This window comes from Spermophilus citellus (assembly GCF_964194105.1).
Source record: "Spermophilus citellus genome assembly, chromosome: 12".
Classification (NCBI taxonomy): Eukaryota; Metazoa; Chordata; class Mammalia; order Rodentia; family Sciuridae; genus Spermophilus; species Spermophilus citellus.
In genome coordinates, this window is record NC_138198.1 from 103,905,835 (window position 1) to 103,922,474 (window position 16,640).

At 49.4% G+C, this 16,640-nt stretch overlaps 1 protein-coding gene across 9 annotated transcripts in view; it reads right to left on the bottom strand.

The window, feature by feature from the left end:
* Positions 1-1,979: 1,979 nt before the first annotated feature.
* Positions 1,980-16,640, bottom strand: part of ST8SIA5 (ST8 alpha-N-acetyl-neuraminide alpha-2,8-sialyltransferase 5) — a 76,125-nt gene continuing 61,464 nt past the window's right edge. For 8 of the 9 annotated variants that reach the window (XM_081263360.1, XM_081263358.1, XM_081263363.1 and 5 more), the window contains 3 exons: positions 13,790-13,882; positions 10,871-12,671; positions 1,980-10,834 (listed from right to left, as the gene is read on the bottom strand). In XM_081263360.1, the coding sequence (XP_081119486.1) occupies positions 12,203-12,671; positions 13,790-13,882 (562 nt within the window). In that variant the 3' untranslated portion in view covers positions 1,980-10,834; positions 10,871-12,202. The remainder of the gene's footprint in view (positions 10,835-10,870; positions 12,672-13,789; positions 13,883-16,640) is intronic. The other variant, XM_081263359.1, reaches the window with a different exon arrangement.

Consider the following 16,640-nt stretch of genomic DNA (forward strand, 5'->3'; position numbering starts at 1 on the left):
TGAGACCAGTGGAGGACAGGAAGCCAGTCAGTGCATTTGCTGTGAAGAGGAGGGTCATCAACAAGGGAGACATCCCTGATGCTTCTGAGGGAAGCCACATGGTCAAGCAAGGCCTGGACCCATCCTAACGCAAATGGCACTAGCAGAACTGAGAAGCTGCTGTGAAGTTCCCGAGGACTCCCACCCAGAGTAACTCAGCTGACTGTTAACAATAGATTAAAACAAAAGTCAGTTTGACTTGCTTCATCTTAAACACTTAGCAAAGACAGTCAAAGCCAAACACAGCTATTCCTGGACATTTTAATAATAATGATAGTTAAATGTAACTTCCATAAATAAGTAAACTAGAGGCTACAAAGGAGATTCTCAGACAGGAATGCCTGATAACTATCAAAAGGAACTGCCAGAGTAGTTTTTAGTTTAAGGCCCACAGATATTCCTAACCTACACAGGTAGGCTTGGTGTTTGCTAGTATGAGTATCCAGCCCTAGGTAACAGAATTAAAGATTTCTATTAGACACAGGTCATACTAGTAAAAGGATTTTGCAAGATCAGATGATATTAAATTATTAAACTATATCTTAAGGGAAGGACAACTGTAACCCTAAAAGTTAAATGTTGTGTTTACATCCCTGACATTTCTGGCAATGTGACAAATATCCTTAAAGATTTACATGCTCAGATAGAAGCCATGTCCTCAGCAACCTTGTCATGGAAACAATATCTTAGCTCCTGGTTCTTGGTACTTCCTGGTGGAAAACATTGTTAGTCTTTGTCTTTGCCATCATACTCATTGGCATATTCCTGTGCTGTGGGACAATATGGTTCCAGTACTAATGAATTCTTGTTTCTCTTATAGACCACCCATCACTCAGATGGCCCTCCAGCCTATTACTTCTCAATTGGACTTCTATCATGGACCACTCAATAGACCCGATTTTTAAAAGGGGACTCCAAACTGCTGCCCCAACATCGCCCCTTTTGTCAGCCTGAAGAAGCCAGAAAGATCTTCTTCGCCCCCTTTCCTTACAGCAGTAAGGAGTTCCCAAATTAGAGGGGGGAATGAAGCCAGATTTAAAGTTAGGTAGTCAGTGTAGTTAGGTAAATCGGGTCTAATACCGAGTGAAATCTAAAATGGAGGCCATGCTGGGAATGACTCAGGAAAAACACAGGACAATGGAATGTTAATGGAGCCCAGGAAACAGCCCCCAACAGATTTGAAGATAGCCCTTCACAAAGAAGTGTTAATAAACAGCCCCCAGCAAACTTAAAGATACCCCATCCCAAAGAAGTGATAAAGAAGTCCTTCCTGCCTGGCCCACCGGTGTCCCAACCCCTCCCACCTACATTCCATCACCAAAACTATAAGAAGGGGAAACAACCGCACTTCCGCGGATTCCACCTATTGGGTCCCCTTCTTCCTCCGGGAGAAGTCTTTTCTGCTGTCCTCTAATAAACTTCTACTTTCTACTCTGACCTTGCCTCGGCGTGCTTCTTTGGTGTTATTCTTCAACATCGGGGAAGCAAGGACTCGTCACCGGTCAACAGCGGTATCATAAGCACATCTCAAATCTCACCTTCTCTAGGCAGCTCCAGCCCCTATGGACCCTCCTTCCTCCTACTGAAGCACCCAGCCCTCTCTCTAGGTCCCTGTGCACCTATGTATCAATTCAACAGTCCACTTGACTTCTCCTCTTCTGCTGAGTTAGCCCATCCTGTGAGCCCACCTCCTCCCTTGGTTAGATTGCCACTTCTGCCAGACAGCCACAGGTCTCCTGATCTTCAGGTACCCCTACAGTGCCCAAAGATGTGCCCAGGTGGCCATGAACCCCTGGGGATTGATATATGGCAACCTCCCCATATTGGACTCGGCTCTTGTCAGCCTAGTTCAGGCCAGTACACACACATGTGTGCATACACACACACACACACACACACACACACACACACACAGCAGAGTCTTTGCTAGATGAACCATTTGACTGGCTTTATTGGGTAGAAATTGAGGGTCTTTCAAACCCAGTAACAGACACAAAATACCCTGATGATGTTTTTAGGTCTAGGGATCCAGCCATCACTGCAGAATCACACGCAGCTAAAATTATGCTACAGGAGTTTGTAGGAACCAAAGCTTCCAAAGCCACATTTGCATAAAAATAGGCCAGCGCTGCAGGGCCCCCTCCCCCAAGGCTCTCAGAATGGCTCAGCGTTTCTCTCCAGAGCCAGGGAAAGCTAATCAACTGGACAAGAGGGGGCTTCTGACACCAAAGGCGTTTTTCTAGCATCCCAGCAAAAGCTACCTTGGTCCTCCCTTTCCTTCTCCAGGGGGCAGGCCCTGTGGAGAAGCGGGCAGTGTGACTTGGCTCCTGGAGAGGAGAGCAGAGAAGGCTGGAGCAGGAACCAATGGAGGCAGCTCAGAGTTGAGTTGCTGCCACCAACTCCTCGGGCTGCATTCATGGAAGCCCTCTGGGAAACACTAGAGCCTGAATGAACCACACCAGGTACAGAGATCAGCAACTGGCCCCAGGGCAAGCACTTCCACAGCTCCTCTGCTGACACCCTCATCTGTCCTGGCTGTATCTAGGGAGAAGATGCAGGGGATTGACTCCAGATGACCCTCTGAGCAGCCCACTGTCTGCTTATTGGGATGAAGCGCTCACTTTGCAAAAAAAAAAAAAAAAAATACATAAACATATACGCACATTTCATACTTCAGACAATACTGCATTGTAGGGGCATTATGGCTTTCTACTGTGATGTCCCAGCCTGCGGAGGAAGCGAATCTGCAGTCCATCAAGCCCCTGCCACTTCCCTAAATCATGTGCAGGGTGTGGGAAGACTGGCTGCTTCACAGAGAGACCTTGGACAGGGGGACTTGCTCAGAAGTCAGCCACAGTGAGGGTAAGTATTTAAGACTGACTCTTGGGGGACTGGCAGGAGCGGCCAATTGGCACCCACCAGCCTCCTCCCAAAGAGCCAGAGCAGCAGGACACTGGCAAGGATTTCCTCCACACTGCCACTTCGCTCAGGCCTTTGGTCTGAATGACAGTACCAGGTACCACCGCTGCCCCACTCTACCACAGGTACAGATACCCAGTGCTGCTGGTTCTGATGCCCTGGGCTTGGCAGACAGGAGCAAACACCCAAGGCCCCTGCACATAGATGCTGGGCAGGCTGTGAGGCCAGGGGTAAAGCCCACACCTGGACCAAATAACCCCAGCAGGAAGAAGAGGGTAACACAGGGAGCCGGAGCTCTGGAGCCTCACCCATCTTGGAAAACCTTGACCACCCAACAGGAGACCTCCACCGCCAATCCACCCCCACCCTCTCACTCCCCTACCCCCCACCCAACCTGGTGCACACAACCGCCATCTTCGGAGGCCCAGGTAAGGTTGCTACCATCTGCCCTATCCTCCTCCTGGGGTAGCAGCAAAGCCCAGGGAGAAAATGGTGGAAATGCTGGGAAAGCAGGAGTATCTACCTGCAGGGAAAATGGTGGTATTCTCAAATTCAGAAATTAATCCAGGCCTGAGTTGCTGCCCAGCCAGCCCTGGTCCCTTGTGAGGTCCTGACTTCTTCTCCCATGTGCATTAAATAAGGACGCCACCAGCAGAGCTGGAGGTGCAGAATGAGGGTGTTCTGGCCACATCATCAACCTCGATGCAAGCTCCCTTTGAGGCGGGAAGATGGAAGGGACTGGTCTCCCCTCCCTCCTGTCCTTTTTCATTGGAGGAGAGGTGGCAGGAAAGAATGGCTGAAGTTAGCTACAAGCAAGCTCAGAAGAGGGAGTTGGCCAACTCGGGTATCACCAGAGAAGGGACCCTTTCACTTATGAATTTGTAGATCGCTGAAAGCGGATCTCTTAAGCACCAAGACTTTTTTGAGTATGTTTTGAGTTTGGGGGGATGGAAATCATTCTAATCATTCTATTGCCTCCTTAATGACCACATGCCAAGGTTATTTAAAGGAGGTCTCCGCCTGGCGTGATGTCACCGAGCCAACAGAGCTGAACCGCTCTGCTGCTCTCAGCTTACTGCCACATACCTGCCTCGGTTGGCTTGTGGCTTCTGAGATGCATGGATCCACCTTCACTGTGAGACCATTAGCTGCCACTTCTTGCTACGTCTATACACCTAACATCTGCTGCCATTCTCTTAGCTTGTTCTATTTATAGAAACTAGAGCCAAGTTCACTAGAATTGAATTTGAAGTGAAGGTCATGAGGTTTTGTTGTTTGCAAACTGGCCTTTGATACACAGCTTTATGGGGTCTCACAGTCCTTCACTGGAGTCCTCGGTGACCTGGGAACGTGCTGGTAAGTAGTCCGGGGAAGTGAGGGTGTTTTACCTCATTTTAATAAACCAGTAACCATTTCTCCTTTAATAAACTGTCAAGATCTTCAAGTGTTCTTGTAAACTTTGTGGTTGAAGTGGAATTCTGAGCTGCAGGGGGTTGATGTCCTCTCCCTGCTGGGACGTCTTCAGAGGGAAGATCAGGGAACTCACCCCTGGGTACAGTGGAGAGAGATGGAGGCAGAAACCAGGTACCACCGACCAGCCAGGCAGGTGGCCTCCCTTGCATGTTCCCTCACTGCCACCTGCCTTGATAGTTTTGCACAGGTGTACAGGGAAGGCAGAGCATGGGGCCTGAGTCAGAAGGCTGGGTCCTCACCCAGGTGGGACAGGTTGGGCCTCCCTATGCCAGAGGGTACAGTGTGGTACTCAGATCCCACCCCAGCACTAGCCACAAAGTGTCACCAATCCCTTAATTCTGGATCACAAAATGCACCTTAATCCTAATAGGCATGGATGAATACCTAATCCAGGCATACTCTGAGCCTCTGAATCCTAGGGGGAGAAATCTGTCACTTTGCTTTTAAAAGACTTTATAATATTTACTTGTTTAAAATGTTTTTGAAGAAAAAAAAAAGCCATTTGGGACTTTTAAAAGTCTCAGGTCTGAATCAGATTTGAGGGAAGGAAACAAATCCCAAACAGGAAAAAGAATATGGAGTGGGGAGGGGACAATATCATTAAAAGACCATCCAGGGCAGTGATCCTGGAAGTGTGGTCCCTGGGCCGGCCACAGCATGGCTTGGAACTTGCTCGAAAGGTTCCACCCAGCCTTACTGACCCAGAGACTCTAGTGCGGCCCAAAGCCACTGAGCTCTCTAAAGATATCTGACACAGGCTCAAGTTTGAGAACAACAGATCTGGAATAGCAGTCCCCAGTCCTGGCTACAGATTAGAAATACCTGGAAAATTTGAAAAACCCTAATAGCCCAGGTCAGATCAGTCGAACCAGAAAGTCTTGGGGTAGGGTCCCTTGAGAATTTCTTAAAGCTCTGCAGATGACTCTGGTATACGCCAAAGCACAGGCCCTCTGCTAGTGGGAGAAGATTCCCAACCATTATACAACAGAACCACCCACCACGGGAGATCTTTTAAGGTGAGGATTCTGGCTGCCAACCGCAAGACAACTGAAACAGATTCTCTGATCTTTTAAGTAAGGTGAGAGGACCTGGCATAGGAATTATTTTTAAAAGAATTCTGGCAATTCTAAAGTACACACAGGATTGAGAACCACAGTTCTAGAGGAGATAGGAGGCACACTCCGAAGCCAAGAAGATTATTTAGCTGAAGGACACGCATGACTTCATTGCCAAAGGAAGCATCTTCCAACCGGAAGGAGACAGTCACTGAGTTCTGGCTTTGGTGGCCAAGAGCTGTCATGGTTGTGTAAATTGTTCTTTTTGAAATGAAAAAAAAAAATTCACAAAAGAGATTCTGCAAGAGAAAATATCTAAAGACCTTTAAAAAAACTCTTGTCACTAAGGACGCAACTGCAAGGACAGCTGAGCCCCACTGGCCAAGCAAGACTAGGTTTGCACTTGCCCTCAACCCAGGTGCCCAGATCTCCAGAAGCCAGAGGCTGACCGAGGGCTCAGGACAGCTGCTCAAAGCAAATACAAAAATCAGAATTCTGCTGAAGGAACACTATTAATGTCATTTGAAAGCAGCTTTGCCTTAGCGATTCTTTAAACTTAGGAAGTCGTTGATATATCATGCTAAGTGAAATGAGCCAGTCACCAAAAGACAATATTCTGTGATTCCATATACTTGAGGGACCTAGAGTAGACAAAGTCATAGAGACAGAAAATAGAATGTTGGTTGCCAGGCAGGGAGGGAGAGGAAAGTGCATTGTCATTCAATGGGTTTAAAGTTTTAATTTCGCAAAATAAGAAGAGTTTTGGAGATTGGTTGCACCATAAAGCAAATGATCTTAACATGCCTGGACTGTTCCCTGAAAAATGATCAAGATGCTCAATTTTATGTTATGTGGATTTTACCACAATTAAAAAGAGAAAGAAATCTATGTGAGTGTTGAGACAAAACAGATTTTGTCAATGTTATAGGTCGCCAAGCATTTGATTTTTGTTGCTAGGTTAATTGCAGGTTATATTTTATATTTAAATATAAAAAGGTAGAAGTTGCCTTGTGTGCCAAATTCTTGTTTCCATCTTCTTCTCAAGATTCCACTCTGGAATTTAGGCCAGACATTGCTAGTCGACGGCAGCAGCCACAGAACCACAACAGGAGTGTGCTCAAGGCCCCCTGGACATGTCGCTCATGCTGATTGCCTGGTGTCACACCCTCTCCAGATTCTCAGTTCACCATTTTAACAAGCGCCCAGGTCGTGATGCAGGAGATCTACATGACTTTGAGGAGCACACCGCCTTGCTGGAATGTCTTGGATGTAATCCATCTCCACAGATTGGCTTCTTTTGATGAGACCACTCAAGAATAGCAGAAAGCGCACCCTGGCCATTCACATACCCCTAGCCTGGCCTCACCTGGCCCAGAGTCACAACCAGTCTCCCTTGCTGCAGAGGGATGGGAGCAGGGCATGTGTTGAACTCAGAATGACGTCTCTACCCACAGCCCCCAGGGAATGAGCCCCTGGCCTTCCACTGGAGCAGACATTCTGAAAAGCTCAGCTCATCTGTTTCTCAGCCAAAAACAAAGCACTGAGTCTAGTTTTTGAAACACTGTTGATAAATCCCTTGTATTCTACATCCGACCCTGCCCTTCAGCTGCAGAAACACAAGATCCTGACTTATCTCAAGGGGAGTGAGAAAAGGACAAAGGGAAAGAAAGAAAAATAGAACATGCCTTTCCCTTCTTTTTCTTAAGCTAGAGAAAGAGATTGGTCAGCAACCAAGAAGCAGATGAGCAAGATTATGATGATGAAGAAAATTTAAAAAAATAAAAAAAGGAAAGCAGAAACGAGGTGCTGGACCCAACAGGCCCCCCACCCCCCGGCTCCATTGATGTTCAGCTCTTGGGTCCCAAGCTCCCCGGGATGGGCAGGGGAGTCTGCGCCTTCCTAGAAGGTACTAGGCAAAAAATGACGAGCAGAGAACTGTGCTCAGCTCTGACTCCTCCATGGTGTTAGCTGGTTTATTAACAGGGTGTCCTGCACTGCTGGAGCTTGAGAGGTAACCAGGACCTCCTTACTGGAGTGAGCATGTGCTCAACAGCCCTAGCTGGCTCTGTGCCAGTGTGAGGGGCACAAAGATGGGCCAGATACTGGGTCTTCCCTTAGGGAAAAACAGACCTTCCACCGAGGACATGGACACCGGGGCTGTGTGCTGTGAGGGTGTCCTAACAGAGTCAGCACTGATCCCAGCAGAAGCACAGAGGAGACAGTGCCTGGTCCAGGACCATAGAGAGTTGGCAGGGGCCATGATTGGACCTCATCTGGAAAAGTGGCCAGATCAAAAGAAGGAAGCCGGAGGAAGGAGCATGGCGTGGTTCCAGGCATTTGGATCTGCATGTGCAAAAGCACAGTGCCTGGAGGATCATGGGAAGAAGGGTAGCAGGTGGGTCTCTGGGAAGGTGAGGGAGCCAGTTTGGAATGTGGCCTGCATGACTTGGTAAAGAACCTGGACTTCACAGTACAGGTAGGCAATGGGCCCCACAAAAGGTGTTTTCAGGTGGTAATTCTCTGACAGCAAAAAGATCAGCCAGAAGGGTCTAAATTAGGACAAGAGCCGGTCTACAGGGAGGGAATGAACTCTAGGGGTTTTTCCAAGCTGTAATGAAGATTTTGTGAACTAATCAACAGAGACTAAAGAAGGAAGAGTCAAAGTGGAGCCAGATTTGGGGCAGAGGGACCTATGCCTACTGAGAGTCCAGTTTGTGAGGCCTTGAACTAGGCATGGCCCAACACAGTGGCACTTGATCTTAGCAATAGCTGATCAGGTTGGAGTCTGGTTCTCATGTTTCAGATGATGAATCAGAGCCTCCAGGGGCTTCTGGAACTCCCCAAGGTCACATAGCTACTAAGCGATGGAAAGAGACTCTGATTCCAGATTGTTCTTTTAACTATACCAGTCAAGGACAGGTTGGGGTCTGAGAAGCTGCTGAGGTGTGGACACTCAGGGGGCCCCAGGGGAATGCTTCTGACGCTCCCAGGGAGGATGGGCCTGCAGGGATGGGGTAAGAAGTGAGGACAGGAGAACTGGAGGCTGCGAGGAGATGAGATTTCTGCAGGAGCGCTCCTAGTAAGAGCAGAGAACCCTGAGGAAGCTTCACAGAAGAGGATTCACGAAGAAGCTTGAGGAGGAGCATTCAGAGAGGCAGGAGGCACGTCAGGGAAGAATGGTTTGTTAGGAAACACAGACAGCTCCGAGAAGACCAGAAGGGCCAAGTGCATCAAATGTCATGCTGCTGTCAAGGAGACCTGAGATAGAGGCCCTATTTGATAATGACAATCTTTATGCTGCAACCTCCGGGATTCAGAGTTAACTTCTGCACGTACACACCAGGTGATTGTCCCTGAACCTGGATTTCACAGCACTCTGCACAGTGAGCTTCTAAGTGTTTGTGGGATGCTTCACTCAACGGCTGTGCACGCACACCAGAATGTGTCACCAGGAGAACAGGGTCTACACTTTGCTCAAGGCCTGGCACAAAATAAGCACTCAAGGAAGACACAGAGAATGCCAGGCTGGGGCACGCTCTGCTTTCCCTCCGGGGTCAGGAAGCACTTCTCTGCTTTACCCCAACGCTCAGCAGTCAGGACAATGCCAAGCTGCTCTGCCCGCTGCAGCACCAGCCGATTAGTGAGCAGAGTTGCTGCTGCCGCATCACCGACTTGGTCCCAGAGGCCTGCCTGACCTTGGGTCACCTTCCTTTCTGCCTGGCTAAGCACCGAGCCATGAGCTGGTTTTGCTGCCTTTCAAGCCCGGAGCAGTAGATTGAGCACAAAGGAAGACTGGGTGGTTGTTTTGTCCGAGGGAAATCAATGTCCCTTAAATATAAATTGAACTGGTAGTCTGTACTGCACTGTGACAGGGCTGTACAGGAATGTGGCAGAGGGCGTCCAGAGTCAATGCCCAGGTCTCTCACCTTTGAAATAATGTATTTTCCTACAAACACTGGCTGCAGGAAAGAGAAGGTGGTAAGTCAGGAGGCTGGGGAGAGTCCCAGCTGAATCTCTAGCTGGCCATGTGGCCCTGGGCAAGTCAATCATGATGTCACTTAATGTGTATGCTTTCTGGGCAATCTTTTCTCACCTGAAAAACATGGAGACCACCTCAGTTACCCTCAAGGCCACTGAAAGTGGCTTAGTACTGCTGCAGGTGGCAGGGCTGGGGAGAGGCACCCACAAACAGAGGCTGTGCCTAGACCCAGGACAGCCTCCCAGAGCATCTGACCCTAGAACAGGGCCTAGCACCACCCTGCAGTGGCATCTTGGTCTGGAGCCCTCATGTTCAAGCCCTCGTGACAGTAGCTGGGGAGCTAAGGCAGGATTTGGGGCTCCACAGACCTAGGTGCAGTGCCTCCACTGGGAATCTGACTGTGAGCAAGTTTCCAAGTCACCCTGACCTTCAGTCTCCTCCCCTGCATCATGGGAGCCTCCCCACCTGAGGGGTCTTATGATGATGATAGGAGATCATGCAGGGAAAGGGCTTAGCATAGTGCCTGGCACACGATGATAGTGTGGTCAGTCTTAACTATTATAAAAGTAAATATTTATGGCTTAGATCCATACATCACGAACACCTCAAAAAAATGGAGATTGTGCTGGGTGCAGTGGCACACGCCTGTAATCTCAGCCACTCAGGAGACTGATGCAGGAGGATCGGGAGTTCAAAGCTAGTCTCAGCCACTTAGCAAGGCCCTAAGCAACTTAGTAAAACCCTATCTCAAAATATAAAAAAAATAAAAAGAGCTGGGGATGTAGCTCAGTGGTAAAGCACCCTAGGTTCAATCCCTGGTTCCAAAGGAAGAAATGGAGATTGTAGAGACCTCAGATATATTTTCTAAACCTCTCCTGGCAGAGATGAGGAAACCAAGATCCTGAAGGGAGCAGGGACTTGTCCTAAGATCCACAGGCAGAAAGTACAGCCATAAGCCCAGTGTCCTAACTCCAACATGGGATGGACCAGGATGCTTCATCCCCAGGTCCTATGAGGACCCTGGCTGGCGCAAATTTCAATCCCAACATCCTTGACTGTGGGGATCCTGGTATCCCACCAACCAAGGCTCTGGCCCTATCCACGCCCACCTCCTGCCCAGACGGCCCCCAGAGAGGGCTTTGTCCTCAGCAGGCCCTTGGTAGAGCCCCAAGCATGACTTGACCCAGGCCACTTCCCTATTCTGGGTTTGTTTTCTTAAATGAGAAAAATGGCCTTTGAGATCCTTCCAGGTCCCTGTTTTCTGTCTCTCAGGTTGCCCTGCAGCTCTGCCTGAAGAATGAGGTGATCAGGTAAGGGGTCCCCTCCCTGCTGTGCTCACATGTGGGACTGCAGTATGTGTGTAATCCTCCTCCACCTTCGGAAACAGGGATGGTGCCTTTGTCACCACCCCCTACCCCCCACCCCTAGTCTGCCCAAGGTCAATCAAAGACCAGAACAGGTTCTTCTCCAGAAATGTCTGAGGGAGGGAGGGAAAAAAGGAAGAAGGGAAGAGGAAAGAGAGGACAGAAGGGAAGGGGAGGGCAAGAGAGGGAAAGGAGGAGATGGATGGGCAGGCTGAAGCCTCCCAGCACTAACATCTTTGCTTCTACACAGCTATGCTCTAAGGCAATTCACCAGCAGAGTCTGTTAGGCACAATCACATTCATGGTGGAACCCCCTGCGGGGGAGGAGAAAGCAGAGGGAAGGATTTCCGATGTGAAATGACAAGGGACCCCTCTCAGGCTAGGCACAGCTGATTCTCAGAAGCCCAGGCCCCATGAGTCCCTGTGGTGAAGACATCAGGCCCACACTGCAGGGGTTCCCCGCCTTCAAGGCAGAAACCTCAGGGATGCTGGTGTCTGAGGCCCCACCTTGCTTGCTTCCAGTCACTAAGCTCATGTGACAAGGCAGCATTTTCCAGCTGATTGTCCCCATTCAGGAACACAGTATAGCAGGATTCTGCAGTATTCAGGAACATCAAGAGGAACGCATCTTTATAAATAACTCCTGGATAAAATGGAGCTGAAAATAGGGAGACAGAAGAGGAAGCAAATTGCTAAGCACTTATTGAGTCGATAGCATTGGCTTGGAAACCTTAGTGCAAATGGCTGGCCAGTTTTATTTCCTTCTCATCAAGAGGTCAAATGCAGGATGGAACCTAGGGGCACCAAGACTGTGTGTGTCCCAGGGTGTGTTTGAAAAGGTGTGGCTGTCTTTGGCCACCGGCTCTCAGGGAAGATAATTACCCAGATCTCCGCTGGGTGCAGCTGGGGTGCTCACCCCAAGAGCTCTGAACGGCTCTTTCTTCACTGGAAGATGTGGCCACTGGTTGGCCTCTAAGCTCTGAGATGGTAATCCATGGCTAGTCCTTGGCCTGAATGAAATCTTGACTGTGCTCAGATGTCCTGTTTCCTCCCTCTGGTCCTTAGGGTCATCCTTCAGCCACAAGACCACTTCAGTCTGTGCTCTCTCACAAGCTAAAATTGAGGGGAAATGTGTTTCATTCACTTGCAATCCCGAGGCCCCTGATTTGGGGCTGTGCCCAGCAGAAAGCACCCTGCAGAGCACCCCAGCCCTGACTTCCAGCCCCAGGACCCAAGCACAAAGCTGAATTACTTGAGAGAGCAACAGCCTGCTCACCAGGTCCCTGCACTGCCAGGCCAAGCGCCCCCAGTCCCGCCAGAAGAGAGAGGAGGAGAGGTGGTTCGGTTGTGGGCGGGCAGCCGGCGTGGCCGCATCAGCAGCAGCCGCAGGTGCCCGTGTGCACGCGGAGGATGCCGCGGCTGTGCAGGTGCAGGAAGTTGAAGATCTCGGAGGGCATGGCGTGGAAGCCGGGGCGCGGCTTGACGTTGTCGTAGTAGTGGTGGGTGATGTAGAGGCCCGAGGGGTTCATGGGGAAGGCCCAGAAGCCGAACAGGTGCACCTCCTCGCACAGCTCCAGCGCCGCGGTGGCCAGAATCAGGCCGGTGCTGATGCGCTTGGCGCGCACCCCCAGGCTGAGCCAATAGCGCGACACGTTGACCAGGTACTGCGGGTGGAAGTAGTAGACGGCCTGCGGCGACTCGAAGTCGTCCAGCACGTACTTGACTCGGATGGACACGTCGGTGTTGCGCGTGTTGTAGAAGGCGGGCAGCAGCACCGACGCGTTCTCGTACACCTGCAGCACGCGGTAGAAGGGCCGCCGCCACTTCTCCAGCTTGTGGAACCTGCGAGGGGACCCAGAGTGAGAGGAGTCCTGTCGCCTGCTCCTCCGGATCCCTAATCCCACCCCTGCCCCTCAGTGCCCCTTGCTTCCTGTCCCCTGCCTCCTGGGAGCTTTGCAAAGGGAGGGGGCAGGAACTCACAAGGCCACGCCCCTCCCCTCTCCTCCCGAGCCGCTACAGAGGAAGGTGTACCTTTTAAGTGGTGCAGGAGAGATCAGTCCAGACCAAAGGGGTGAATATCTAGTGTGTGGTTGCGGGGCCAAGGGAGAGGCCATGCTTAACCCAAAAAGATGCACTTGGCACGGGGGCGTGCAGGCTGTCCAGAGTCCTCACATCCTCCCCAGCACTGTCCTCCCCAAGGATGGGCCCTGTCCTGGCTCAGCACCCTCTTCAGCCTCTTACCCCATCTATCTTGCACACTTTTTTAACCTTGAACAACCCATCCTCTGTGGCCTCTCACCCCGTCCTGCCTCTTCCTCCGCACCGTCTTTGCTACCTTTCTTGGCACCTGATACAATTCATCAACAACAACTCCTCCTCCTCCTCCTCCTCCATCTTCAACGTGACATGGATGGTGGGACTATGCCTGGCCTTGGGGATCTCAACAAATTGGTCCCTCCCCTGACACCTCCCAGGCACACCCCCAGGGGGCAGCTGAGTAGGGAGCTGAGATCTGTGGCCCTGGCTTCCCCAGTGCCGCCTGGACCCAGCCAGGTAGGGTGCTGCCTGCCCTGGCCACACCCTGGAAGGCTCCTCACAGCCTTAGCCCACAGCAGGCTGACCAGCCCACACTGTCTAAAGGAAATCAATGCTGGCCTCACGTGCAATGTTAAATATTCTAGTAAACACAACTTGAAAAGAAAGAAATGGGAGAGATTAATTTTTATTTAACTCAATATATTGTAATAATTATCATTTCAAGATGGAATTAATATTTAATATTTTTTTAAATGAGATAAATTACACCCTTTTGTTCTCATTAAGTCTTTGAAACCCATTTCAAAGATTTATATTTGTATATTTCATGGGAACAGCCTGCACACCTCAGTCTGGACCAGCCACATTCCCAGTGCCCAGTGGCCCCAGGGACTGTTGGCTACAGAAGATAAAGGGCCACTGACCTTTCCGTGATGATGCTGGGATTCACCGTGACGACGTCTGTCTTCACCCCCACATCCACGGTATACTTCTCTGAGATGGGGGGTAAGTTGCACCTGCAGAAGACACAAGGCAGCCCAGGCAGGGGGTCAGTCACTGTACAGATGACACTGGGAGGGGGCAAGGGTAAGGAAGGGATCACATGGACACAGGGATGCAGAGGTGGCCCGCTGGGCCAGACCTCTGGGGCCAGGTAATAAGACAGCAGCCCTCTTGCTCCGTGTCCAGCATCAGAGCAAGCAAACAGGCCCAGTCACTGGTTTTGCTGAAGTTCCAGACCCAGCAGGCAAAGAAACCACCAGAGGAATTGCATAGTTACAAGCTCTGTATAGAACAACCCTGGATAACAGGACCAGGACTATCACTATGACCTCTGGAGGACAGGGTCATGGCTCTAAGTGGACGATGGCTGGGGTGCACCCCCTTGCATAGGGGTAGACTTCTCTGAGGAAGTGACACTTACTCTGAGGTCAGAAGGAGGAAGCAGCAGAAGCCCACCAGTGGAAGACTGGTCAAAGGTGGGAATGGTCAAAGGTGAGTCTTAGAAATGCAGTACTGAGTGACAGAGCAAGTTGCAGAGTGTGCACCGGAGCAAACTCTGTGCAAAGCCCCTGCCATAGAGTCGCGGCCACCAAAGATGCCCTTAAACGTCCTAATACCTGGAACCTATGAATAGGTTCTGCTCACAGGTTCTGCAGCTGCAACTGTTAAGGAGCTTGAGAGAGGGGATCATCCTTGATGAAGCCAAGGTCATCACAGGGTCATACAGGAGAAAGTGATGTCACAACAAAGGAAGAGAAGAAAACATGTTTCTGCAGATCCAGAGAAAGAGACGGGAGGATGCTACGCTGTTGACATTGAGCCAAGGAAGGCAGACAGCTTCCAGGAGCTGGAAAGGGCAACCCGTCCCCCCTTACAGCTCCCAGAAAGGGACGCAGCTCTGCCAGCGCCTTGACTGCAGCCCACTGAGAACTCTGACCACTGGAGGGGTAAGATGACAAACTTGTGCTGTTTCAAGCCACTACTTGTGGAGACTTGTTACAGCAGTAATAGGAAACTGACCCCAAACAGTGAAAGTTAACAAAGTATTCAGAGATAAATCCACATGGAATGAAACCACTTTTAACAATCAAGGAATGATAAGTACAGAATTCAGGGTGGCGATTACCTCTGGGGTAAAAGAGTAGAATGGGGAAGTTGATAGACTGCCTTGTTGCAAATCTTCAACTTTTAAATTAAGTGGTTGGTTTAAGATATTCATTTTATTATTTTATATGTACTTAGAGATGTGGTACAATTTTGTTTTTTGTTTTGGCATCAAATAGTACATGATGAATGAATAAATACACTGAAAAGGAGTGGGTGTTAACTGGGTAAATTCGAAGGTCATGGGCATTTTCAGACAGAGGTCTTGTGGAAAGGTCCTGTGGTAGAAGAAAGCAGGAGGCATCTGGGAATGATTGAAGCGTAGTAACTACAGCAGAGTGAGGGTGGTGGAAGCAGAGGGCAGAAAGGGAAAAGGGAGCTGGACTACAAAGGACTGAGAGCCATGCAAAGGAGTGTCTGCTCTTTATCCAGGAGAAGTCATGGATAAAGGAACGACTGAATAGAGCAACCCTGGATAACAGGACCAGGACTATCACCTGTCTTATACCCAACCATACCTCTCCTATCAGACCACTGTGGAAGGCAGGTTTTACATTCCGCTTACAGACAGGGGATGTGCAGTCAGCTATCATGTATTGAGCACCTACAACATGCCAGCAGCTGTCTCAGGATTATTCGAGACATGGATGACCTTAAGGGGCAGATATTAGGTCCCCTGTGTTGTGAATGAGAAGCAAGACATTTGGAGAAGTCCAGAGACCTGAAGCTGTGAAGTGGTTGAGTCACGGATGGGGACATATCTGTCTGACCTTGAGCCTAAGGCGCTTTCCCAAAACTGGATGTCCTTAGCAGCACAATTCACGATAGCAAGATTGTGGAACCAACCTAGAAGCCCTTCAATAGATGAATGGATTAAAAAAATGTGGCATTTATACACAATGGAGTATTACTCTGCAATAAGAAATGACAAAATCATAGAATTTGGAGGGAAATGGATGGCAATAGAGCAGATTATGCTAAGCGAAGCTAGCCAATCCTTAAAAAACAAATGCCAAATGTCTTCTTTGATATAAGGGGAGTAACCAAGGACAGGGTAGAGACGAAGAGCTTGAGAAGAAGATTAACATTAAACAGGGATGATAGGCGGGAGGGAAAGGGAGAGAGAAGGGAAATTGCATGGAATTGGAAGGTGAGCCTCAGGGTTATACACAATTACATATAAGAGGAAAGGAGGAGTAGGAGAAAAATTACATAAGTGGAAGAAACGATTTATAGTAGAGGGGGTGGAGAGAGAGAAGGGGAGGGGAGGGGAGGGGAGGGGGGATAGTGGAGAATGGGATAGACAGCAGAATACATCAGTCACTAGAAAGGCAATTTGTAAATCAATGGAAATGTAACTGATGTGACACAGCAATCTGTATACGGGGTAAAAATGGGAGTTCATAACCCACTTGAATCAATCTGTGAAATATGGTATATTAAGAACTATGTAATGTTATGAACAACCAACAATAAAATAAAAAAAATAAATAAAACAAAGATGTTGTATTTGCCCATAACTAAAAAATAAATATTAAAATATTATTAAATCTGAAAAAAAACAACTGGATGTCCTATCCAGTAGGGACATCGCTGGACACAAAAGGGACTGGCAAATCTTGGATATGCATGGCAGGCACTCAGCAAGGCTTTGCCACTAATGTCCCA